General features: G+C 49.4%; 3 protein-coding genes and 1 long non-coding RNA gene across 5 annotated transcripts in view; 1 reads left to right on the forward strand and 3 right to left on the reverse strand.

Moving 5' to 3' along the window:
• The window catches only part of LOC144061096 (uncharacterized), a 38,023-nt gene extending 27,627 nt beyond the window's left edge, over positions 1-10,396 (forward strand). Inside the window, exons 4-5 of the long non-coding RNA XR_013296077.1 lie at positions 10,027-10,162; positions 10,258-10,396. This is a non-coding gene — a long non-coding RNA (uncharacterized LOC144061096). The remainder of the gene's footprint in view (positions 1-10,026; positions 10,163-10,257) is intronic.
• LOC144061093 (TBC1 domain family member 12-like) lies at positions 140-8,062 on the reverse strand. 2 transcript variants are annotated; one of them, XM_077581183.1, is made up of 13 exons: positions 6,872-8,062; positions 5,945-6,074; positions 5,516-5,610; positions 4,871-4,953; positions 4,642-4,759; positions 4,427-4,533; positions 3,825-3,911; positions 3,660-3,754; positions 3,513-3,584; positions 2,852-2,980; positions 2,647-2,756; positions 2,323-2,581; positions 140-1,715 (listed from the first exon to the last, which is right to left on the reverse strand). In XM_077581183.1, the coding sequence occupies exons 1-13, from the start codon at positions 7,711-7,713 to the stop codon at positions 1,638-1,640; spliced, it is 2,205 nt and encodes a 734-aa protein (XP_077437309.1). In that variant the 5' UTR covers positions 7,714-8,062; the 3' UTR covers positions 140-1,637. The 2 variants fall into 2 exon arrangements, with proteins under 2 accessions (XP_077437309.1, XP_077437308.1); XM_077581182.1 differs by having other exon boundaries at positions 6,845-8,062.
• Positions 8,793-16,534, reverse strand: slc22a15 (solute carrier family 22 member 15). Its single transcript, XM_077581184.1, has 13 exons — positions 16,364-16,534; positions 15,037-15,165; positions 14,835-14,967; positions 14,408-14,572; positions 13,697-13,826; positions 13,524-13,584; positions 13,215-13,369; positions 12,966-13,106; positions 11,941-12,026; positions 11,487-11,595; positions 11,324-11,396; positions 10,246-10,401; positions 8,793-9,085 (listed from the first exon to the last, which is right to left on the reverse strand). The coding sequence occupies exons 1-13, from the start codon at positions 16,445-16,447 to the stop codon at positions 9,059-9,061; spliced, it is 1,449 nt and encodes a 482-aa protein (XP_077437310.1). The 5' UTR covers positions 16,448-16,534; the 3' UTR covers positions 8,793-9,058.
• Positions 16,535-16,835: 301 nt separating this feature from the next.
• Positions 16,836-19,098, reverse strand: LOC144061095 (uncharacterized). Its single transcript, XM_077581185.1, has one exon. The coding sequence runs from the start codon at positions 18,674-18,676 to the stop codon at positions 17,849-17,851; it is 828 nt and encodes a 275-aa protein (XP_077437311.1). The 5' UTR covers positions 18,677-19,098; the 3' UTR covers positions 16,836-17,848.
• Between the last annotated feature and the right edge of the window lie 525 nt (positions 19,099-19,623).

A 19,623-nucleotide genomic window follows, 5' to 3' on the forward strand; every position in this document is an offset into this window, starting at 1 on the left:
GAACCGTGCATTGATTGCAAAACGGGATTGAAAAGATGAAGTGCTTCCTGCGTGACTTTGTCGCCCTCTAGCGGTGGCAGCACACAAGCCAGACAAGCAAACCCCAAAAAACATAAATAAAAAAATAAAAATCACATCATTTGACTTTTTTGTAGTTTTGCTGAGATATTTTATTTACATGTTTAACTGGTGGCTGTTTATGAAAAGCTTTTTCTTCTTTTCTGCTTTCTTTACATCACCTGTAAGGCGTTAGGAAAAAACTGTACATTAAAATTTTGAAATCAAACAAAGCGTCTTCATGATGTAGAAAAAAAAGCAAATTTAAATAAAATTCATATTTGTAACATGAATCCACAATCGATCAAATCATCTCAATGCTTCATTGAAACGCGCGTCTCTATTTCAAGTCTTTTCAAGCTGGAATGCTGCCCCTGCTGGTCGGGAGTGTAACAACAACCACTTGGACTGATTTGGAGGCTGCGTTGGTTGGTTCTCGCCACGGAGTGCTTGTCACGTGACAAGACGTCGGCCTCACACGAGGACGCCTTCCCGCCTTCCTCGGGGGTCCCACGCTGACTTTGGGAAGTTTTGATTCATGACGGAAGGTTGGAATCGACTGCAATCCATATCAAAGGCTCACATTCACACGTCAGCGGTCGGCGGCTGCCAGGTCCACAAATCGGTGCCTTGCTCAAGGACACGTCCACGTGGTCACCAGGGGTGAGGATCAAACCCACAACCTCACGGGTGGGAGACAAGCACGACCACATGAATGAAAAGGTTAGCGTTTTTCGGCAGCAAGCGCCGACAAACAAATGTCAAAAGTTGCAGCGAGCGCCATATTTTTAACAATTGATGATCAGCTTCATTGATTAATTGGATACTAATGTATTTTTTTGTTATGATTGCCGTATTGTTTAATGACGGCAAAAATGAGCAAGCGGTTACTTGCAGGTGCGGCGGCTTCTGAAGACAATTTGCGTCTTCAACTTTTTTGTCTTCATGAATTGATGAGTGAGCGTCTGCTTTTGTTGCCTCGCCGGCGTTTGCAAACGTTTCATTCGCAAGAAATGCGCCCGCTTTCAGGGACGATGACACAAATTTCGCACTTGAACATGTTGACAAGGATTCCAAATGACCGATTATCAAAACATCAACAATTGATTGTTGATCAAAATAACGGTTGGATTTCACACTTGAGTTTTTGACAAATGGCTGAATTGTAACGTGCGGACGTGATGAGTTGTTATTTTGCCGTGTTTTCCTAAAAGTGCGCCTTTTGGAGGGCCGGCCGGCGTCGCTGCCTGACGCCAGCAAACCAAACGTTCTTCATTTGCGGCCACGCCGAAGGAACGCCACAACTTAGCAAGTTGCACACGCAACGGCCGTGTGTGCGCCAGCCAGCGCCTTTCCAGCTTTTGTTGCGGTTGTTGCTTTTTCACTTTTGACATGTTTAACTGGCCCAAAACAAAAACTTTCACTTCTGCACAAACATCCGCAAAACTGTCGAAAAGTTGTGTGTGTGTGTGTGTGTGTTTGGGACAAAGCAGCAACGAGGGGCTTGTGGGGTCACGCTGACTGGACAAGACGAAAACGCCATTTTGGCGCATCCACTTCCTGCCATTGCACGTGGCTCGCTAGCGTTGGCTAGCGAGGGCGGGGCTTGTACTCTTTTCCATCTCTTTGTTTTTGTCCTTGAGCAGCGACGAGAAGACCTGAAAGCAAAACAAGGACAAAAGCGGTCAAAATGGCGGCGCCTGCAGGTTCCGTCGGCGCACTTGGAACGCAAACGCCGCCAACCCTCCCACGCAAACCAACGCAAATCAACGCAAATCAACGCAAATCAACGCAAATCAACGCAAATGCCTTCCAACGCTTTCATGCACTCATCACTTGCGCTGCACCTTGTGGCCATCGGGGGCAGTATGACATCATGAGTCGTCCCCTGACTTTTAAGTCTGCCGGTGCTGCCTCATTGACGTGGAAGATTTCCACTTGGTTTCCTTTCGTCAATATGAAATTATTATTAAGAGACTCACGGGTTCCTTCGCAGAAAAAAAAAAGTGTCAATATTTGTATTATGTGTGCCTGCGTGTCCCCAAAGATAACAGGAGCCGGGGTCTGTTCTAAAAATAGTGACGGGACAATGTGACTTCCTAAGTCAAATGAAAACAGACATTTAAACTTCTCATGGGACGTGCTTGTTAATGTGGCAAATTATTTTGTTGACTAATAAGCAAAGATGAAGAACGTGAGCAGACGCGCGGAAGCCCCAACGTCCGTCCCACGTCCGTCCCACGTCCGTCCCACGTCCGCCCTGACCTGAGCCCAGCGTCGGTTCCTGCTGATCATGTGCGTGGCGGCCATGGCGGCGAAGAGCGCGTGCGCCTGCAGCTCGTCGGGCAGCCGGCTGAGGAACTGCGCCATGCGGATGAAGTCCATCTGCAGCAGGACGTCCTGGAAGAGGCGCAGGATGCCCAGACCCGTCCGGAACAGGCTCTCCTCGCCGTCGCGGCAGAACACGTCCCACACGCGGCACGCCACGTCCAGCGGCAGCGACTTGCTGTACAGCGTGAAGATCCTGAAGCGGGCGCAGACCGGCGTCCGGTTAGAGCCCCGCCCCCTGACAGCCGTCGCACCACTCACCAGTCGATCAGGTAGAGGTCGGGGGTCAGCTTGTTGGTCCGGAAGTGGCTGAAGAGGCGCGGGAGGTTCTCCTCGAAGAACACCTCGAACACGGCAAAATACTTCAGCATCTGAAAGGTCCCGCGCACGCACTGACGTCAGCTGCGTGCGTGCGTGCGTGCGTGCGTGCGTGTGCGTGCGTGCGTGCGTGTGCGTGCGCACGTACCAGGCCGTGGTCGACGCGGAAGAAGGCCATCTGGCACGGCTTGTTGAGCAGGTTAGCGAAGGTGACGAAGGCGTCGGCCTCCTCCAGGTTGAGGATGAGGACGGCGGCGATGAAGGACATTCCTTGAACCTGCGCACACGCGCAAGACACACGCGTCCAAAACAAGAAAAAGGAAAAAACGGCACCAAAATGCCGACAACAACGTTTGGAAATGACGAATGTTCTTGACCGGTTCTGTCCACACCGATACCAGCACGAGTACTCGACTCTTAAGTCGTCTCCTGTAACCACACCAACTCATTTCAATGCATCAAATATCATGAAAAAAAAGGACAGAACATTTGAAAGAAAAACGGAGACATCCAATTATTGCATTTTCCTTAAAATGCCACAACATTTTCTAGTCTCTTTTTTTATTTGGTCAGTAAATATATATTTTGTATAGAACACACGTCAAAATGGACTAAAATACTTAACTGTATCTGTTGAATAAAGTTGTAGAAGCATTTCCATTGGGACTTTTTCTAGATTATCCGTTTAATTTTTTTGACTTGTAGTATCAGCCACCGTCGCAAGTACCCGATACTTTGGTACGAAACCTGGTTTCAGTACTTGCCTATCCTTAGTTACAAACAAACGTGCGTGTGTGTGAGTGACCTACATAGCCAATGTCGGGTCGATAGCACGTGTACGCTCCCAACACGCTGTGGAGGACGTCGTGGTAGGGACCACCCTGCGCACACACGCACACACTTCCACGTTGAGGAAGCGAACTTCCTGTCATGTGACGTCGGCGGCGCAAGCAAACCTTCTGGAATATGAAGAGCGAAGGGAAGGTTCTGGAAATGTCCAGCTTGATGAGGTCCAGACTGGACTCTCTGTCGGCCAGCGAGGCGCCGCCGTCTGGCAAGGCAAGCACAAGGGTCAAAGGTCAGCAGCCGGGCGTCCCGTTGGCGAACGTGCCGAGACGCACCGCTCTCGCTGTCGTTGTTGACCGAGCTGGTCTCGCTGTAGCTCCGCCACTTCTCTTTGGCGCGGCACAGGAAGATGTCGTAGAGCTCTGCGGAAACACAACATGCATTCAGCGCCATCTTCAGGCGGGAGGCGGGAAGTTCAAGCTCATCCCGTTGGTTGACTTTGCGTGAAAATGAACACGCAGCGGCTCGCCGAAATTGGATCGCTGGCCATTGAAATGAATGAATTGAACTTGTTTGGATCAACATCAACATCTTGATCGCGACTGCTGTGCCGAATGACGCATGAACTCCATCTTGGCAAATGTGGTGATGTCACAGGATGGCGTGACGTCCGCACGGCTGCCGATCGGATGAAAGCGATCGGAACGGATCACGTCACATGATGGAAGCGGGCGACCACACCTTTTCAATCGGACCAACGAAAACGTCTCCGTGTAAACCGGATGGATTATTATTATTATTATTATTGGATTAAGAGCACTCCAATGGATTCTTTCAGTTTTGCGGAGCTCGACGACATCAAAATGTCTTTTGCAGAGATGCGGAAGACGCAGCGGCCGACATATTGTGCAGTTTTCTGTTGGCGGGCGTCACATACCCGCGGTGATGTTGAGCTCGTTCCCGATGGCGAGACTCCACACGCGTCCTCTCACGCTGGGAGGAAGGCCTTGCCACCACAACTCCCTCACACGACGCGTGGCCTTCCTGCACGCACACGCCGGACGGGCAACATCAGCAAACAGCGAAACATGTCAACAAGCGCGGGCGAACGGACGGACGGACGGACGGACGGACGGACGGACGGACACCCACACGGCGTCCCAGTGCGGCAGGATGTGCGTGTTCCACACCACCATGGCGTTGGAGATGCTGTCCTCCTGACGATGTCGCTCCTTCATCTGACGTTTCTTCTTCTGAGCGTCCTTCAACTCTGACGCAAAAACATTTGTTACACATCGACTTGATGCCGTTTGTAAAAAAACATGATTTCCGAACGACGTGCGTGCGTGCGTGCGTGCGTGCGTGCGTGCGCGCGCGTCACCTCTCCTCTTGGCCCCGGCCACCATCTCCTCGTACTCCAGTTTGTGTCGTTGCGTCTCCTCCTCAGATTTGGCGGGAAGGTTCCTGAGGAGCCAATCAGAGGCAGCGCACGCGTCAGCCCGCACACGTGACGCGTGCGCAACATCCCAACGCAGCCACGACAAACACGACTTGATGCAACAACTCCCACTTGTTATTGATACTTGGAACTGACACTCCTTCAACTAGTAGTGATAATAACAACTAACTACCAGCTGCTATTGCTAGCAATGCTACTACTCTACTTGTAATCGTCCCATCACTACAAGTAACAGTAGTGCTAGCATTGCTGGCTACTCGTGCAACCGCTGGAAGTTGTGCTAAAACTTGTGTTAATGCTACTAGCAGCTACTAGCAGCAGCAGTGCCACGAGTTGCTGCTGTTCCCACTCAAAAGCAGTTGCTGCAAGACTTCACATCTGTTGAAGTGTAATCAAAGTCAACTCGTTGCTGATGATGTCATTGATTTTTTGTATCCTTGCCAATAATCTAAAGTGTGCACAAATGTCCACCATCAGCAAGACTTCCTGCTCATGGTGCTACGACTGCTACTAGTTGTTGCACTAGCGCTGCTGCCTCAACTGGTACTTGGAAGTGGAGGTACTGACGGCGGGCGGTCCTCCAGGATGAGCGCTGTGGTGGAGAGGGGCTCGAAGTCCAGGTTCTTCCTCCTTCCTGTCGCTGGGGGGCGCTGAGGAGACACCTGCACGCGCACAACAGCACCTGTTAGCCATTGTGTAATCCCAGCAGAGACCCACAGGGGGAGCTAGTGCCAATTTTATGTAATGTCATAGCCTTCGACCAATCGGCCTTTCCCTCCAGCTCAGCAAAACGCAATTGAAAGGTTCGAGTGGTCGTGATCGACTTCATGCTTGCCGACGTCATGTGACGGTGGCGCACGACCGAGCCTTTAGGAAAGGCGGCGGCGGCGGCGGATCACACCGTCACATGATGACATGGGACCGACCACTTGTACGGCACATGATGATGCACCGACCACATCAGCCAATCGCAGAGCTCGTGACGCTCACACTAACCTGCTCCGTAGACGAGGCGGCGGCTCCTCCTTCTTTGGCGGCGTCCTCTCTGGGCTTGGCGAACAGTCTCCACCCTGGTGCATCGTGGGCCGGCGGCGCGGACTCTTTGGCTCTCCTAAGGAACAGGCTCCTGCGGGCGCGTCACAAGGTCACAGTTGAGAGGAAGAGGAAGTGCAAGACGAAGGCAACAGGAAGTGCCACGTGCTGTGAGCTGTTGCGACACGTCTCCACGGTAACGCAGATGCATTGTGGGCAGTGCGGACGACTGGCAGCTGTCACTGGGCGTGTCATACCGACATTACACTCGCTCAAGCTTCACATCGCAATCGATTCATCTGGAGATTCTCTGCGTTTGATAATAATCTTTTGTGCAGAAAATGCAAACAAAAAACACACACACACACTAAACAGATAGTGATTCTTTTGGATTTGGTCAGTCAGAAAATCAGCAAAAAAGCAAAAATGTGCTATTGTGAAATGACACGAGTCACTCAGAAATCGGAGAACGTTCCCTTTTCAGACACTGAAACTCTTTAATGAAGGTATCTAAAAATGATTAATTATTAAAATAGTGGTTAACTCATTTGATAATTGATTGGGTGTCGTTTCATCAATCAATTGTTGCTCTTTAACTCCATGAAAGCAGACTTTAGTGTTTTATCAATTGACAACATTTGCAATCTTTTGCTTTGGAAATTGCCGATCAACATTTTTGCTGATTTTGAAACAGGAGATTGAAAAATGTTTTTGATAGCTGACTAATTGATTATGTGGAGAGAAAACAAATCACTAGTTGCAACCCTTAACTGATTTTATTTGTAAACTTTCTTGGCAGTTCTGATGTACTTCCCCAAAGTTGTTGCAGTGTTGCCAAATGTCCCACGCTGTGTTGGTGTGTACCTGGTGAAGAAGTGAACAATTCCGAACCTCTTGGTGGCGAGGGCGTTCCCGTCGCAGTTGGCCTGCGCTCGGAGGTCCGGTTCGGGTGCACTCTGGCGTCGGCCCGCTTCGAAAACTCCCCGAAAGTCGCCGCCGTGCTCCCCGAAAGTGAAGCCCCCCTCGTCGGTGGGCGACAGCGGGGTGGCGTCGCAGCTCAGCGACGTGCTGTGAAGGTTCGGTTCGGTCCTCAAAGTGTGAGGTCTGAAGGCCCAAGCGGGCCCGGCATTGTTGTCGTCCTCCTCTTCGGAGGGCAAGCTGTCCTCGCTGCTCAGTTCGGAAGCCGCTGACGAATCTGGCGATGGCGGTCCGGCGGCGCTTGAGGCCGGCTCGGGGGGGTCCGCGGAGACGGGCAGGTCGCAGCGCTCGTCTCGGGCCTCGGCACCGGCCTCATGACAGCCCCCGTTGACGACCGTCGCGCGGCAACTGTCAGCTCGCCCGTTGGGCATGACGTCCGCCTGCGGTTCGGAGCGCGGCCACGTCCCCGCTGCTTGTCCCGAGCATGGCGGCCCCACCAAAGCCGTCGAGTCGCCTGACACTTGTGCCCCGCAAGCAACTGGACAGGAAGCGGAGAGGCCCCCGGTTCCTCCTCGTCCTCCCGTCAACTCCTCCTCCTCACTTCGCGACTCGGTGCTTCCGTTTAGGCCGCGGTGGTCCTGGAGGACGTAGCGCTCCGCCAGGTCCAGCATCCCGCCGGCTTCTTTCCGCGTCACGGGACATTTGAGTGCCGTCGCCGCGACCGCTTGTCTGACTCCGCCGCCGCCGCCTTCCTCCTCCTCGTTGTCGTTCACGTCGACGACCACCGAGTCCGCGAGCTCCCTCGTCGCCGCCATCAGCCTCAGGGCCGCCGGCCGGCTCGAGCCTCGAACCGTCCGGCCCGCCTTGTCGGCCCAGCAGCGCAGCGGGAGGAGGTTAGCATCCTAGCCGCATCTTTAGCCGCACGTACCGGGGGAGGTCGGAGAGGTTAGCCGGGGCCAGGGGGGGGTGCTAGCTGACGCTATCCGGGCACGCCGCGCTCATTTGCGGCAACACAACATCCTCCGGCGGGGCGAGTCAGCGTCGCTTGCGGACAAAAGAGCCTCAAATGTCCTCAATGTCTCCTGTTGACGTTTTTTTTCCTCCGGCGGCGGCATTCAAGCTACAGACCGGCGCCATCTTGAAAATACCCGAGCAATGACGTCACCGGCGGCTTAATCGACGTTTTCATGCAGCAGTGACATCCGGCGGCCATAGCAGAAACTGCACCTGCAATCCCTAAATCCAAAATCAGAAAGGAAAAAAAAAATCATAAATCTAGACACTCTAAACCCACGTCACACGGTTTACGGACGCCATGGTGTCTACTCCCGTTTAAGATTACGTCTATGCATTCTGTTAACCATAATTATTTTCTTCTTTTCGATATAGTTACAAACTAGTAAGTAAGTAACCGTAGAGGTGCATTATTGTACAAAATCCATTTGCACATTTAAGTTCACTTTAGTCATTGGGACAAGCTTTAAGCCATTTTAAAGGCAAAAATCGCCACCAGGAGGCCACGGACACTTCTCCAAAATCAATCCACAGAGACATAATCCCACAGGAACTCAAACAGCAAACAGTCTGATTGGAGTACAAAAGAAAATAATTGAGTAGTTGGATTTTTATTTTTGGTGCAAAAGGTGGTTGTTGTACCAAAGGCCCCAAAAGAAGATGCCTACGTTGTGTGAGAGCAAGTTTTGTTTTTCTTTCACCAAGCTATGCTCCACTCACTTCCAACAGCCTTGGTTTAAATAAAAATAATAACAAACAACAAAACAAAACAATATGCCTTCTTGAATGACTTGACATTCAAGGCACTTGAAGTCATCCAAATGTCCACTTTGCCGTCATCACTCCTGTTTTTAGTATCATTGAAGAAACGAGGACAAACTTGTCATGACAAAAATAGAGCATTTAGTAAGCATGTATACATGTGACAAATAACAATCACAATTGAAACAGGTTTCATCATGAAACAATTTGAGGCAGCATTGCAAAAAAAATCTTCTGCAATTTTTGTAAGAACTCTCAGCGTCCTTCCTGGCTGGTCCCGCTCGCTCACTTGGAGGGAAGCCGGCCACCATCTTGAGGTCCGGTGGCCAGTCGGATGCGCCGCTCGGCCGCCGTTTGCTTCTCGTGACGCTTGATGTTCATTTCTTACTTGTCATCTCCATAGAGGAGCGGCTGACGATCAGGAGAGAGCAAATCACAAAAACATCAAATGATGATCGCGCTAATTTGGCTCATTAGCAGACGTGCACGTCATCAACTTCTCAAGTCATCAAAACACCACAATTCCAATCACTCACTTTATTATATATATATATAAACTTTTCATTAGAGTGGTGCCTTGAGATACGAGTGCCTTATGACTTGAGCCACTTGAGCAATTATTTTGTCTTGAGATATGCGCAAAATGAGAGTAATGAGTGCGCTTCAGATCCCCACCACTAGATGGCGGCAGCATACTTGACAGCACTCAGCCACCACCAGTTCAGAGAGAGCGAGAAAATGTTTTGCTGCGTTTTCATACACAGTAATATTCTCATAAGAAAAAATATATCAAATATAATCAGTTGCATTTGCAAATAGTGGACAATTTTTCTAAAAAGAGCCTCCAAGCTAAAGTTTACTCTCAAACTAAACATGAAAACTACAACATGACACTTTGGGTATTAAAAACAACTTAGCTTTGCCTTAGGAAAGAACTTGCTTAGCTTAATGCTAACAAACAATGCAAAATGCCATTGCCATGTTAACAGTTAGCATTGCTTGTCGCTGCTTTAGAAGTCATGGATATAGACGTACGTATATGCGTTTCAACAGGAAAAATAATACTCAAATACTCCAAATTCTTTATCTTCGGCAACTACCGTCACGGCGTCGCAGCAGCGGCAGTATTAGGAGTCGTCTCTTCTTCGTTTGCGTCTGCGTGACTATTGTACCGCCCCCTGGTGACCAAGCGGGGCTCAGCAGAGGGAGCAGAACTATGAATTCAATTGTAGCATTAAATCATTACTTATTGCTCGACGTCGTATTAGAGTGCTTACTAAAAACAACAACATTACAATCAAGTTTTTTTTTGTTGGGTTGTAAGAGATTAATGGCATTTCCATTCATTTCAGTGGGCAAGGATGATTTGAGATACAAGCGTGGTCACGGGATAAATTCAACTCTTATCTCAAGACCCCACTGGACTGACAAAATGACTTTGGATGCCTTTGGACAGCAAATGAGTTTCCTTGAAGAATATTCCAAAAGGCACGCAAAACCTCTTTTCTTTTACTCAAGCATCATTTTGAGCGACTTGTTACAAGCAAGACCGTTCGTTGCATGTGCGTCACCTTGTTTTCCAGAACTCGGCTGCGGCCGGCAACGAGTTGCTCCAGCGTGTGTGCCGGCGGCGCGTTGAGGGTCTCGGGCAGCAGGAGCACCAGAGCGCCGGCGGAGAGGCCGCTCAAACTGAAGACGCTGAACGGCACGGCCGCCGCCATCGCCCGCTGCCGCACAAAAAGGCTTCAGTCGTCACCATCGTCACAATTAGCATCCAAGTAAAATAAATAAATTAACATCATTTGCATCCATGTGAGCCACCAAACATTGACAGACATTTTGTCTGTAATGAATGGGAAAAGGGGCCAATTGGAGTACGTAGTCAGAGCTTAGGGAGGATCGAGAGCAGCAGTACAAGTACTCAACTCTTGAGTAGTCACTGATATCAAGTACTGATACCACCAGTACTTTTTATATGTCAAATTGCCCAGAAAAAAAACAAAAACAATCACAAATCATTTCTAGTTCCTCATCTTAAAATGCGCAAGTACTGATACCTTGAAAACGAGGACGGCTATTGCCCCGATACCGATACTCGCCCATCCCTACCCGAGTGAATATGGAATGATGAGTTTTGCACATTTCCTGTTCATGATGTGGCCTTCATTCATCTTTCTGGATTTGACAAATAAATATCTTTTTTAAATCAGTGATATTGTTCGTCAATTTGCATCTATTTGACATCCATGCTCTGATTACACTTAAAAAAAAATCTTAAGTTACACTACATATGTCTTTGGATGAGTACATTTTTACTTGAGTCATATTATTCAAAAGTAATTGAGGTCTTATTGGAGGACCACTTTTTGAAGGAAGGAAAGAAAGAAAGAAAGAAAGAAGGAAGGAAGGAAGGAAGGAAGGAAGGAAGGAAGGAAGGAAGGAAGGAAGGAAGGAAGGAAGGAAGGAAGGAAGGAAGGAAGGAAGGAAGGAAAGAAAGAAAGAAAGAAAGAAAGAAAGAAAGAAAGAAAGAAAGAAAGAAAGAAAGAAAGGAAGGAAGGAAGGAAGGAAGGAAGGAAGGAAGGAAGGAAGGAAGGAAGGAAGGAAGGAAAGAAAGAAAGAAGGGAGGGATGAAGTTTGTCCTGTTGTCACCATGGAAGGAAGAAAGGGAGCGAGGATTCCTCCAACTCTGCAGGACATGGCGCAAAGTCCCAGGCCGGCGTTCCTGCAAGCAGCCAAACAAAGGAAGAGCTTTTGGCGCCACCTGCAGGTTGGACGGCCAATTGACTCCGCCGCCGCCGCCGCCGCCGCTCACCTGACCACGGTGGGGTAGAGCTCCGACGTGTACACGTAGACGATGTTGAACGCCGCGCTCACCGTCAGCTTTCCCAACAGCGCCAGCGACGTCACGCCCAACGACGTCTCTGCACGCACGCACGCGCGCACGCACACACATTGACGACAAAGGCAGGTTTTCAATCTGTCGCCATCCATGATCGGGAGTTGTTCATTTTGTAGTTTGTTAGTTTTAATTTGTCTTTTTACTGTGACAACTTGAACAGGTTGTGTGAATATGAATTTCAAGATTTATTTTTTAAAAAGAAAAAAAAAAGATAATGGTTGCAGGGTCAGCTAATCTTTTCTTCTTCTTCTAATTGTCACGCGCGAATGTGTCTCATCTTCCCAAATCTTCCTTTTTGACGGAATTCGCTTTCAGATGAGCACACGTGAACTTGTTGTTGCTTGCGTGTGGCGCGAGCGCACGTCACCTGCGTGTTCCGGGATGAAGACGGCGCCGAGGCAGGCCCACGCGGCCAAACACAAGAACGCCGACAAACTCTTCCTCCGACCGGCCCTGAAAGACACGAAACGCTCACACGGGGGCCTTCAACCAACACCACATTTTTGCCCACAATTCAAGCTTTTCGTCACAACACGTCGTGTGGCAAGTTTTGCTTCATCAACAATTCCGGACACTTGATTTGCTGTCAAGGCCACGTTGGCGTCCTTCTCGTCATGGTTCTGACGTGCACATGACGCCAGGCCACAAACTGACAATCGGACTCCCTCGAGTGCCACGTGAAATTCAACGCAAATCAAATGTACAACATGAAACTCAATCAAAGATATCAGATTCAAGATTGCAGCCTGATTGAAGGTTTTTTTTTTTCCCGTTTTGAAAAACCAACTGGTCTTCATTTTTAGATCATCAACATTTGTATCACTATTTTCATCCGTAAAAACTTTTCGACAAACCCCTCCCACAGGATTTGCACTATGAGACGAAGTGACGTCAAAACCACAACAACGATTATGCCGACTAAAACACATCGAGGTGAGTTTGGTTTGTTGAAATGTGCGGCACGCGCACGTGTCAGCCGGGTTGGGAAAAGTCATCCGACGGTTCCGCCCATCTTAAATGGGACAATGGAATGCTGCTAACGCTAATGTAGCTAACGCTAACTACTGGCAACAGGTTGCATATAATAGCATCCTTAATTTGCATAATTAGCCATTGTACTTCATTTCAGGACAACTTTGTTGACGGTAAAGTCCGAGCTCAACTTCAAAATAAAAATGCCTCAAGCATTTTTTTTTTTTTTGGAAGCGAAGCACTCAAATTATTTGAGGACTCGTTTCAGTTTGAACGCAAACGAATGAGCTGCTTGTCCATTTTGCACTTGATGGCCGGCTAACGACTATTTGGACGCAAATAACGAAAAGTCACTTTGACATAAAAGTCCCCGTGAAGACCGCACACGCGTGCGTGCGTGCGTGCGCGCGCGCGCCTCACCAGGGTCGGTTCATAAAGTAGACGCAGATCGGGTAGGCGGGAAGCTCGATGAGGCCGTACAAGGCCACGTTCAGGTAACGATTTCCTGACATGTCACCGGCGCCAAGCGTCAGGCCGTAGTACACCAGACTGCACACCAACCTGCGCACGCACACACAAAGTTCATTTTCATTGGCCTGATGGCGTGACGCGTTTGTGCTGATGTGTGGCGGTCGCCGTGGTCACGCCAGGTCAACCAGCGCTGCTCACCAGATATACATGAGCAGGAGCGTCCGGAGGCGGAGCAGCGGATGCGTGGCCAGCTGCAGGACGCCCGCCCCGCCCCCGCCGTCATCGGCGCCCGCCGGCCGCAGAGTCAGCTCGTGCGCCGGCCGACCGTTCATCAGTGCCATGTAGCGCATCACCTGCAAACGCGCGCACACGATTCGTCAATCAAGTCACGAGTTAATCAAATGAGGCGGAAAATCAATTCCTGTTTGAAAGAAAACACATTTGTGATTTGCACCCAGCCCACATGGGATTTAGCGAATGAGGAGCCGGAACTTGACCTCCACTGACCTCCTGCGCCTGGCGGGTGCGACGGCGGCAGTAGAGCCAGCGAGGAGACTCGGGAAGCGTCCTGGCAAAACCAGAGAGACGGCCCCAAGGGTGAGAAGCTCGCCGGCGGCAAAGACGGAGCGCGTGCGCGTGTGCGCGTGTGCGCGTGTGCGCGCGCGTGTGCGGGCACTCACACCGACAGCAGGAAGCAGAGGACCCCCCAAGTGTTGGCCGCCGCCGCCAGGGTCCTCCACGGCCTGATGGCGAAACCCAAAGCTGCAAAGAGGGCGATGCCCACCGCGAACGTCATGCTCGTCAACGTTCCTGCCGGTAGAAAGAAAAAGAAAAAACAGCAACACGCCACTCAGCCGCCGTGCGCACAACATTCGACGACTCAAGTCACCGTCACCGTGGAAACCACCGACAACCATGTTCAGTATTTGTGGTGCCGCCGTGACTGTAAACTTTGGAAGGAAAGTTGAGGAATTAAGCATGATTATTTTCCAACAGCAACTTGTGGCAAAAGGTTGAAAAGTTGGACAGAAGCTGAGGACTCGTTTCCCCGACGACGTCTTCTTGCAGTGCTTCAACTTCCCAAATGAACTTTCGCACTCTTCGAGTTAATATTGTTTAGTATCACAAACTAAGCAAATGTTTGCCCGTTCGGCATCCGTTGCCGCCTGATCATCCTGGAAACAAGAAAATGTGATGCTTTTGTTGCTGTTGACTTTTTGCTTGCCCTCTTGCGGCTCAATGAGGCGATGACGTTTATATTTGTCAACTGCGGGCTTGTCAAGCCCTTTGAGACTCTTTTGCGATTGACTCCACAAATGACGCTGACCTTCATCTGACCTTCATAACTTCACACGTCGAAACGTGTTGTGGTGAACAAGTGAAACGCGTACCCGTCACGGCCCAGTAGGACTTGCCCACGTACTCCTGCGTGAGGATGAAGCAGAGCAGGCCGATGGCGCCGTTCATCAGGCCCACCAGCAGGCGCGACGCGGCGAACACCTCGTAGCTCGGAGACGCCGCCGTCACGTAACCCAGGAGCACCTCCAGGAACAGAGCTGCACACACACACACACACACGCGCCGCTCGTCACGCCTCGCCGTGGGAAAACGCCTCATTTTCATGCCTCGTGTTGCCGTAAATGTTGCCGGCACATCCGTCAAGTTGACGCGTCACGTTGCGTGTCATGTGAGATTGTCATGTCACGTGTCGTCATGTCATGTGACCCACGCTCTGCTTTAATGACTGGCCTTTGTCACATCACGCTGTGTTGTATGCATGTCATGGCGCCGGGCCACGTTGTCACGCCTTGTACTCACCCGCCAGGTAAACGGGTCTCCGGCCAACGGTGTCGGACAGCGGCCCAAAGACGAAGCTCCCCAGCAGGAGGCCGAGGAAGAAGAGCGATCCGGCCAAGCTGACCTTGTAGGCCTGCTGCTTGACCAGGAGCCACTGAGGACCAACAACAGGAAGTGGAAGTGCCCGCGGCATCTTCATAGACGCGTGTGCGCCTTCGCTCACCTCCGTCACGATGGAGTCCACGTCCCCGGAAAAGGTGACCGACGACTGGACGCCGTCGTCTTTCTCCACGTGGAGCTCTGGAGATGCTCCCACCAAAACCACCAACATGGACTGACACGCCATATACACCTGAAACACACGCATCGACAGTCACACACGGAACAACGACCTCATCTATTTGGTACGTTACAGGCTTTCCCCCAGCGTTCGATTAGAACGGCGCCCCGCCAGGCTTTTCTTTCCCCCTCGCCAGGCTTAAACCCCCCACCCTCCAAGATGGAACATAAGGTGTATCAAACGATACAAGCCGCTACTTTTTCGCTTGCAAAGGGGCGCACTATAAAGGAAGCGCAAGAACGTCAGGCAGAGCAAAACAAAGCAAGTGAGCCCAAATGCAATAAGAAAGACAGAACGCGAGCGAGACCCTTTGCCTTCTCATTATGAAAAAGAATGTAGGAGGAACCCGGTGCGGTAACATTAAAACACCCGCGGCTTATAGTCAGGTGCGGCTTATAGTCCTGAAATTGCTGTAGGTTTACTGGGGGGAAAAACCCTGCACTACATTTACAATCTGCTGAATAGAATAGGATATACATCTAAGAGGTTTACAACCCATTTCCATTCCTTTATTTTGTCCTTTAAAAAAAACATTATAACATCTTGGAATCCAAGTGGGCTGCAAAACTTTTCATAGGCCAGAGTTTCCATAATAAAAGCTGTTGTCGGTGACCCACTTGCTTTTGTCTATTTGGTGACTAACAATGAGATTGACCATAAAACGCGTTATTCAAGATGAGTTTGTATTCACGTGTCAACGGTTGTTTGACATTTCTAGCCGTACATTTGACATTTGGGAGCAAGCAGTCGGCGTTCGTAGTATACGTCATTTTGCTGCGACTCCGCCCAACCAAAAGAAATAAGCACCAAAATCAACAAGCCGATGATTGTGGTTTGTTCACGAGTCCTTAACAAATAATTACAAATATATTCAACGAAAGCCCAATTGAAGAGTGACTCGGATGTAATGTTGAGTCGTTGTCAAAATCAGTTTGAACGTCACCCAAGAACCTAATTAGTCACAATTGCTCTTTTTTACAGCAGATTTTGTCACGACGAAAACTCGCGATTACGGCTCACGCGTTTACCAGCACAACATCCAAACATTGACATGTCTCTCTACTGTGCAGTTCGTGCATTTAGAGAAAACAATGTGTGGTCAATTGTCACGAGTGTCCAAAAATCTGACGAGATGCGCCACGTCACTCGCGACACGAAAACCACTCGGACGTGTTAGCTTACCGTTTCGATGAAATGCTTTAAGTCTCACCTGGGTCAGAGCCAGGACGGCCACGGCTCGTTTCTGGTAAGCGCCGAACTCTCCGACCACCTGAAAAGCTTCTTCCACATCCATCCCAAGTCCATTCCCGACAGACAGCAGCAAAGCTCACCGAAACGAACAAGAGCGACGCAGACGATCACTTCCGGGTTGGCTTTAGAGACGCCGCCATGTTGCTCTCATTGTTTTGTTTTTGTACCTTTCGCAATGTTTTTTTTTTTAAATCAATTTGATCCATTTCATACTTTCCAATACAACACATTGAATGCAAAGTTCACTTACAAAGGGTTATCCAAGTGTCGACAGCAAGACAAATGTTTTCATATCACTCAGACCTGATACATTTAAGGGAGTTCAAATACAACTCAAATTCCATTAGAAAAACATTAATGTTGCGCTTTATTTATTTTCTTATTATTTTATTTTATAAGCCTCCCTTTTTTTCTTAAACATCAAAAACAAATTGTGATAGTAATTTTTATTATAAACAGCACTTACTCCATGAGCAAAATATTGTCATGAACAACTAACAGCCACTTGTCTAAAAACTGTACATTGTGATGCAGAAACTTGAAAAACTTTTATGAGCAATTTAATCATGCACAATCTTGTATGCACAACTTGTTATGAACAGCAACATGATATGTGAATATTTACACATTTGTTTTGTATTCTGAACAGGAACTTGCATGCTTTTGAACACACACAACTAAGCAGAGCAGCGCAGCAACAAACAATTGTGACAATAAAATGTCATTGCGGGACTTCCATTGTTTTCCCCACAAAAAAAATACATTTCTATCAAATTTTGAGCAAAAAAAAGCAACTCACGCATTTACGGCCACTTGCTTTTTGTTAGTTTTTTTCCTTCTGGGATTTAGTTCTCCTGAATCGGATCAACTGTCACAGAAATCATTTAAAGAACATTCTTTTTAGGTAAGAAAATATCCTCTAGTATAAAACCAAAATATCACTTTTACAAAAACATTAATGGCCACATTACAATCAATGGTCTTGATTTTGGTTGTCATGACAGGCATGGTAAAAATGGAAATTCATTTTATATCGCGCTTTGCCACCTTCCAAGGCCCTCAAAGTGCTTTACATTGGATTCCTCATTCACCTACTGATGACATCAGCAGCATCAAGAGCAACTGGGGTTCAGGATCTTGCTCGAGGATACTTTGATGCCGTCACAATGGCATGGGATCAAACCCACGACCACTAGGCTGCGAGACGATCACTATATCACTGAACCATAACGCCCCAAGGCATGTCTTCATTCATTACCTCCGCCACGGTTCAGCCATCAACATTTTGCAGGGGTTCACATGCTAATGACAATTTTTCCTTCTTAATTTCTCCGGGAACTAAAACAAGAATGGTAATGCCCAAATATATTACGATATAAAGAGCATGTGTGCAGATCAAAATTCGGATTCTTAAGTCTTTGCGTCGCCATGGCAACCTCGCCTGTCATTTGTCGCTGCGCAGCGGTTGTGTCGTTTCCAAGACGACTCCGTTGGACTCGCCGGTCGCCCCGTCGCCTCGATTCTTGCGATACAACCAGTAACCCAGTAGTGTCAGTAGGACCGAGACCACAACCCCGGCTGCGACCACGCCCCCGATCTCAGCTGGTCCCAAGATGGGAGCGGGTTTGTCCTGGTAGAACGGGTTGCTGAAGGGTTGGCTCTGCTCCCGGCCCAACGGGTTCTCCATGATGCAAAAGAAGCTCTTGAGCGCGGAGTTCGTCCGGTCGATGCTCCTGTTGCGTCCTCCCCGTATTTCCCCTCCGGGTTCGGTTATCCAAAAGTACGTGACAGGCTCCGCGCCGCCGGTGTTTCCACCGCAGTGCAGCGTGCAGTTGTTTAAGTCCAACTTGTCGGCGGTGCACGCCAGCGGGCTCGAGTGCACTTCCGGTTTGGGCACGTATCGGATCACCTTAACGTTGAAGCTGTCGTCCAGCTTCTCCCCGTTCAACGACAGCGTGAACACGCCCGTGTGCGCCGCGGTGGGGTTTTCAATCAAAAGCTCACCGTTTTTCACGTCCAGGGTGATTCGCTCGTCGTAGTAAACGACGCTGGTTCCGGTTCCGGCCCCGGCCCCGGCCCCGGCCCCGTCCCATTCAGCGAAAAGGTTGGGGCCCCGTTTCCACTCTAAGCTGCGGATGGGGCCTCCAGAGTCACGAGGCGGAGGCCGCAGCGTCAGCGGCTTGCCCTCCGCAACGTACATTTCCGTGACAACGCCGACGGCCGGGCGAAGCAGTGTCGACAAAAACAGACACAAAGCCACTTGTCGCTTCATGTTCCTTCCCTGATACACGCACAAAAAAAGGTTTCGTCTTTAAACGAGCCAAGCGCGCGCTCTCTCTGCGCGGCCTCTCCAACCGGAACTGCCCGCGGCGACGCCCGAATCAAATGATCGCCGCTTCTAATGTTCTCCCTTTCGACACCCGACAGGTCTTCGCTCGCCAATTTAACCAATTAACACTGCGACGAACACGACCAAAGTGCTACCGTGGGGCGAACCCTCACGCAGGCAGCACCGTCAAAACCGAAAGGCACAACATAGGCGGCTTCAGTCCACTCGTTTGCTCTTGACCCCGTGAAGTCGATTTTAAACTGGTCTCAAATGTTCATTCGCCGGTTTCGGGGTTAAACGACTCAAGTCACCCGCACGGACTCATGCTAAATCCATCTGATCAACCGCCCAGTCACAGGAAAGCCCTCACCCAACCTACGCCCTTCGTGGCTGTCCGTGTCGATGCCTGATTTAAATTGTCCCCGTTGTCATTTTCTCCCGTTCAACACAAACTTGCTCGCCGATTTATACAATTATCACTCCAGTTAACGTGGTTGATACTTTGGGCGCACAAAGGGATCGTTGCTGCGTTCGCCTTTTTGTGAGAGTTGAGAATCAGGCGCGACGACAGCACTTTTGAAACCGAAAGTAACCGCCAAGGCTTTAGCAACTACTTTGTTGTTTTTTGCCACTTTGCGCATCTCGGAGCGGTTTTCTCTTCAAAAACACCAAAGCGAATTTGAAGAAAAGAAAGAAAATTACATCACAAGCGTATCTCATGTCAAACAGTAACAAGCTAAATTACGATTAAAAAGGCAAAATACGATGCTCAATAGTGCTATGATAAATGGTCTTTCACTTTGATATGACATTGACATCCTCCACGCATTGTACAATCATCATAATTGGATTATTCCTTGCCAGTACCAACATCTCTATCTTGTTTTAAT

This window comes from Vanacampus margaritifer, chromosome 12 (assembly GCF_051991255.1).
Source record: "Vanacampus margaritifer isolate UIUO_Vmar chromosome 12, RoL_Vmar_1.0, whole genome shotgun sequence".
NCBI lineage: Eukaryota > Metazoa > Chordata > Actinopteri > Syngnathiformes > Syngnathidae > Vanacampus > Vanacampus margaritifer.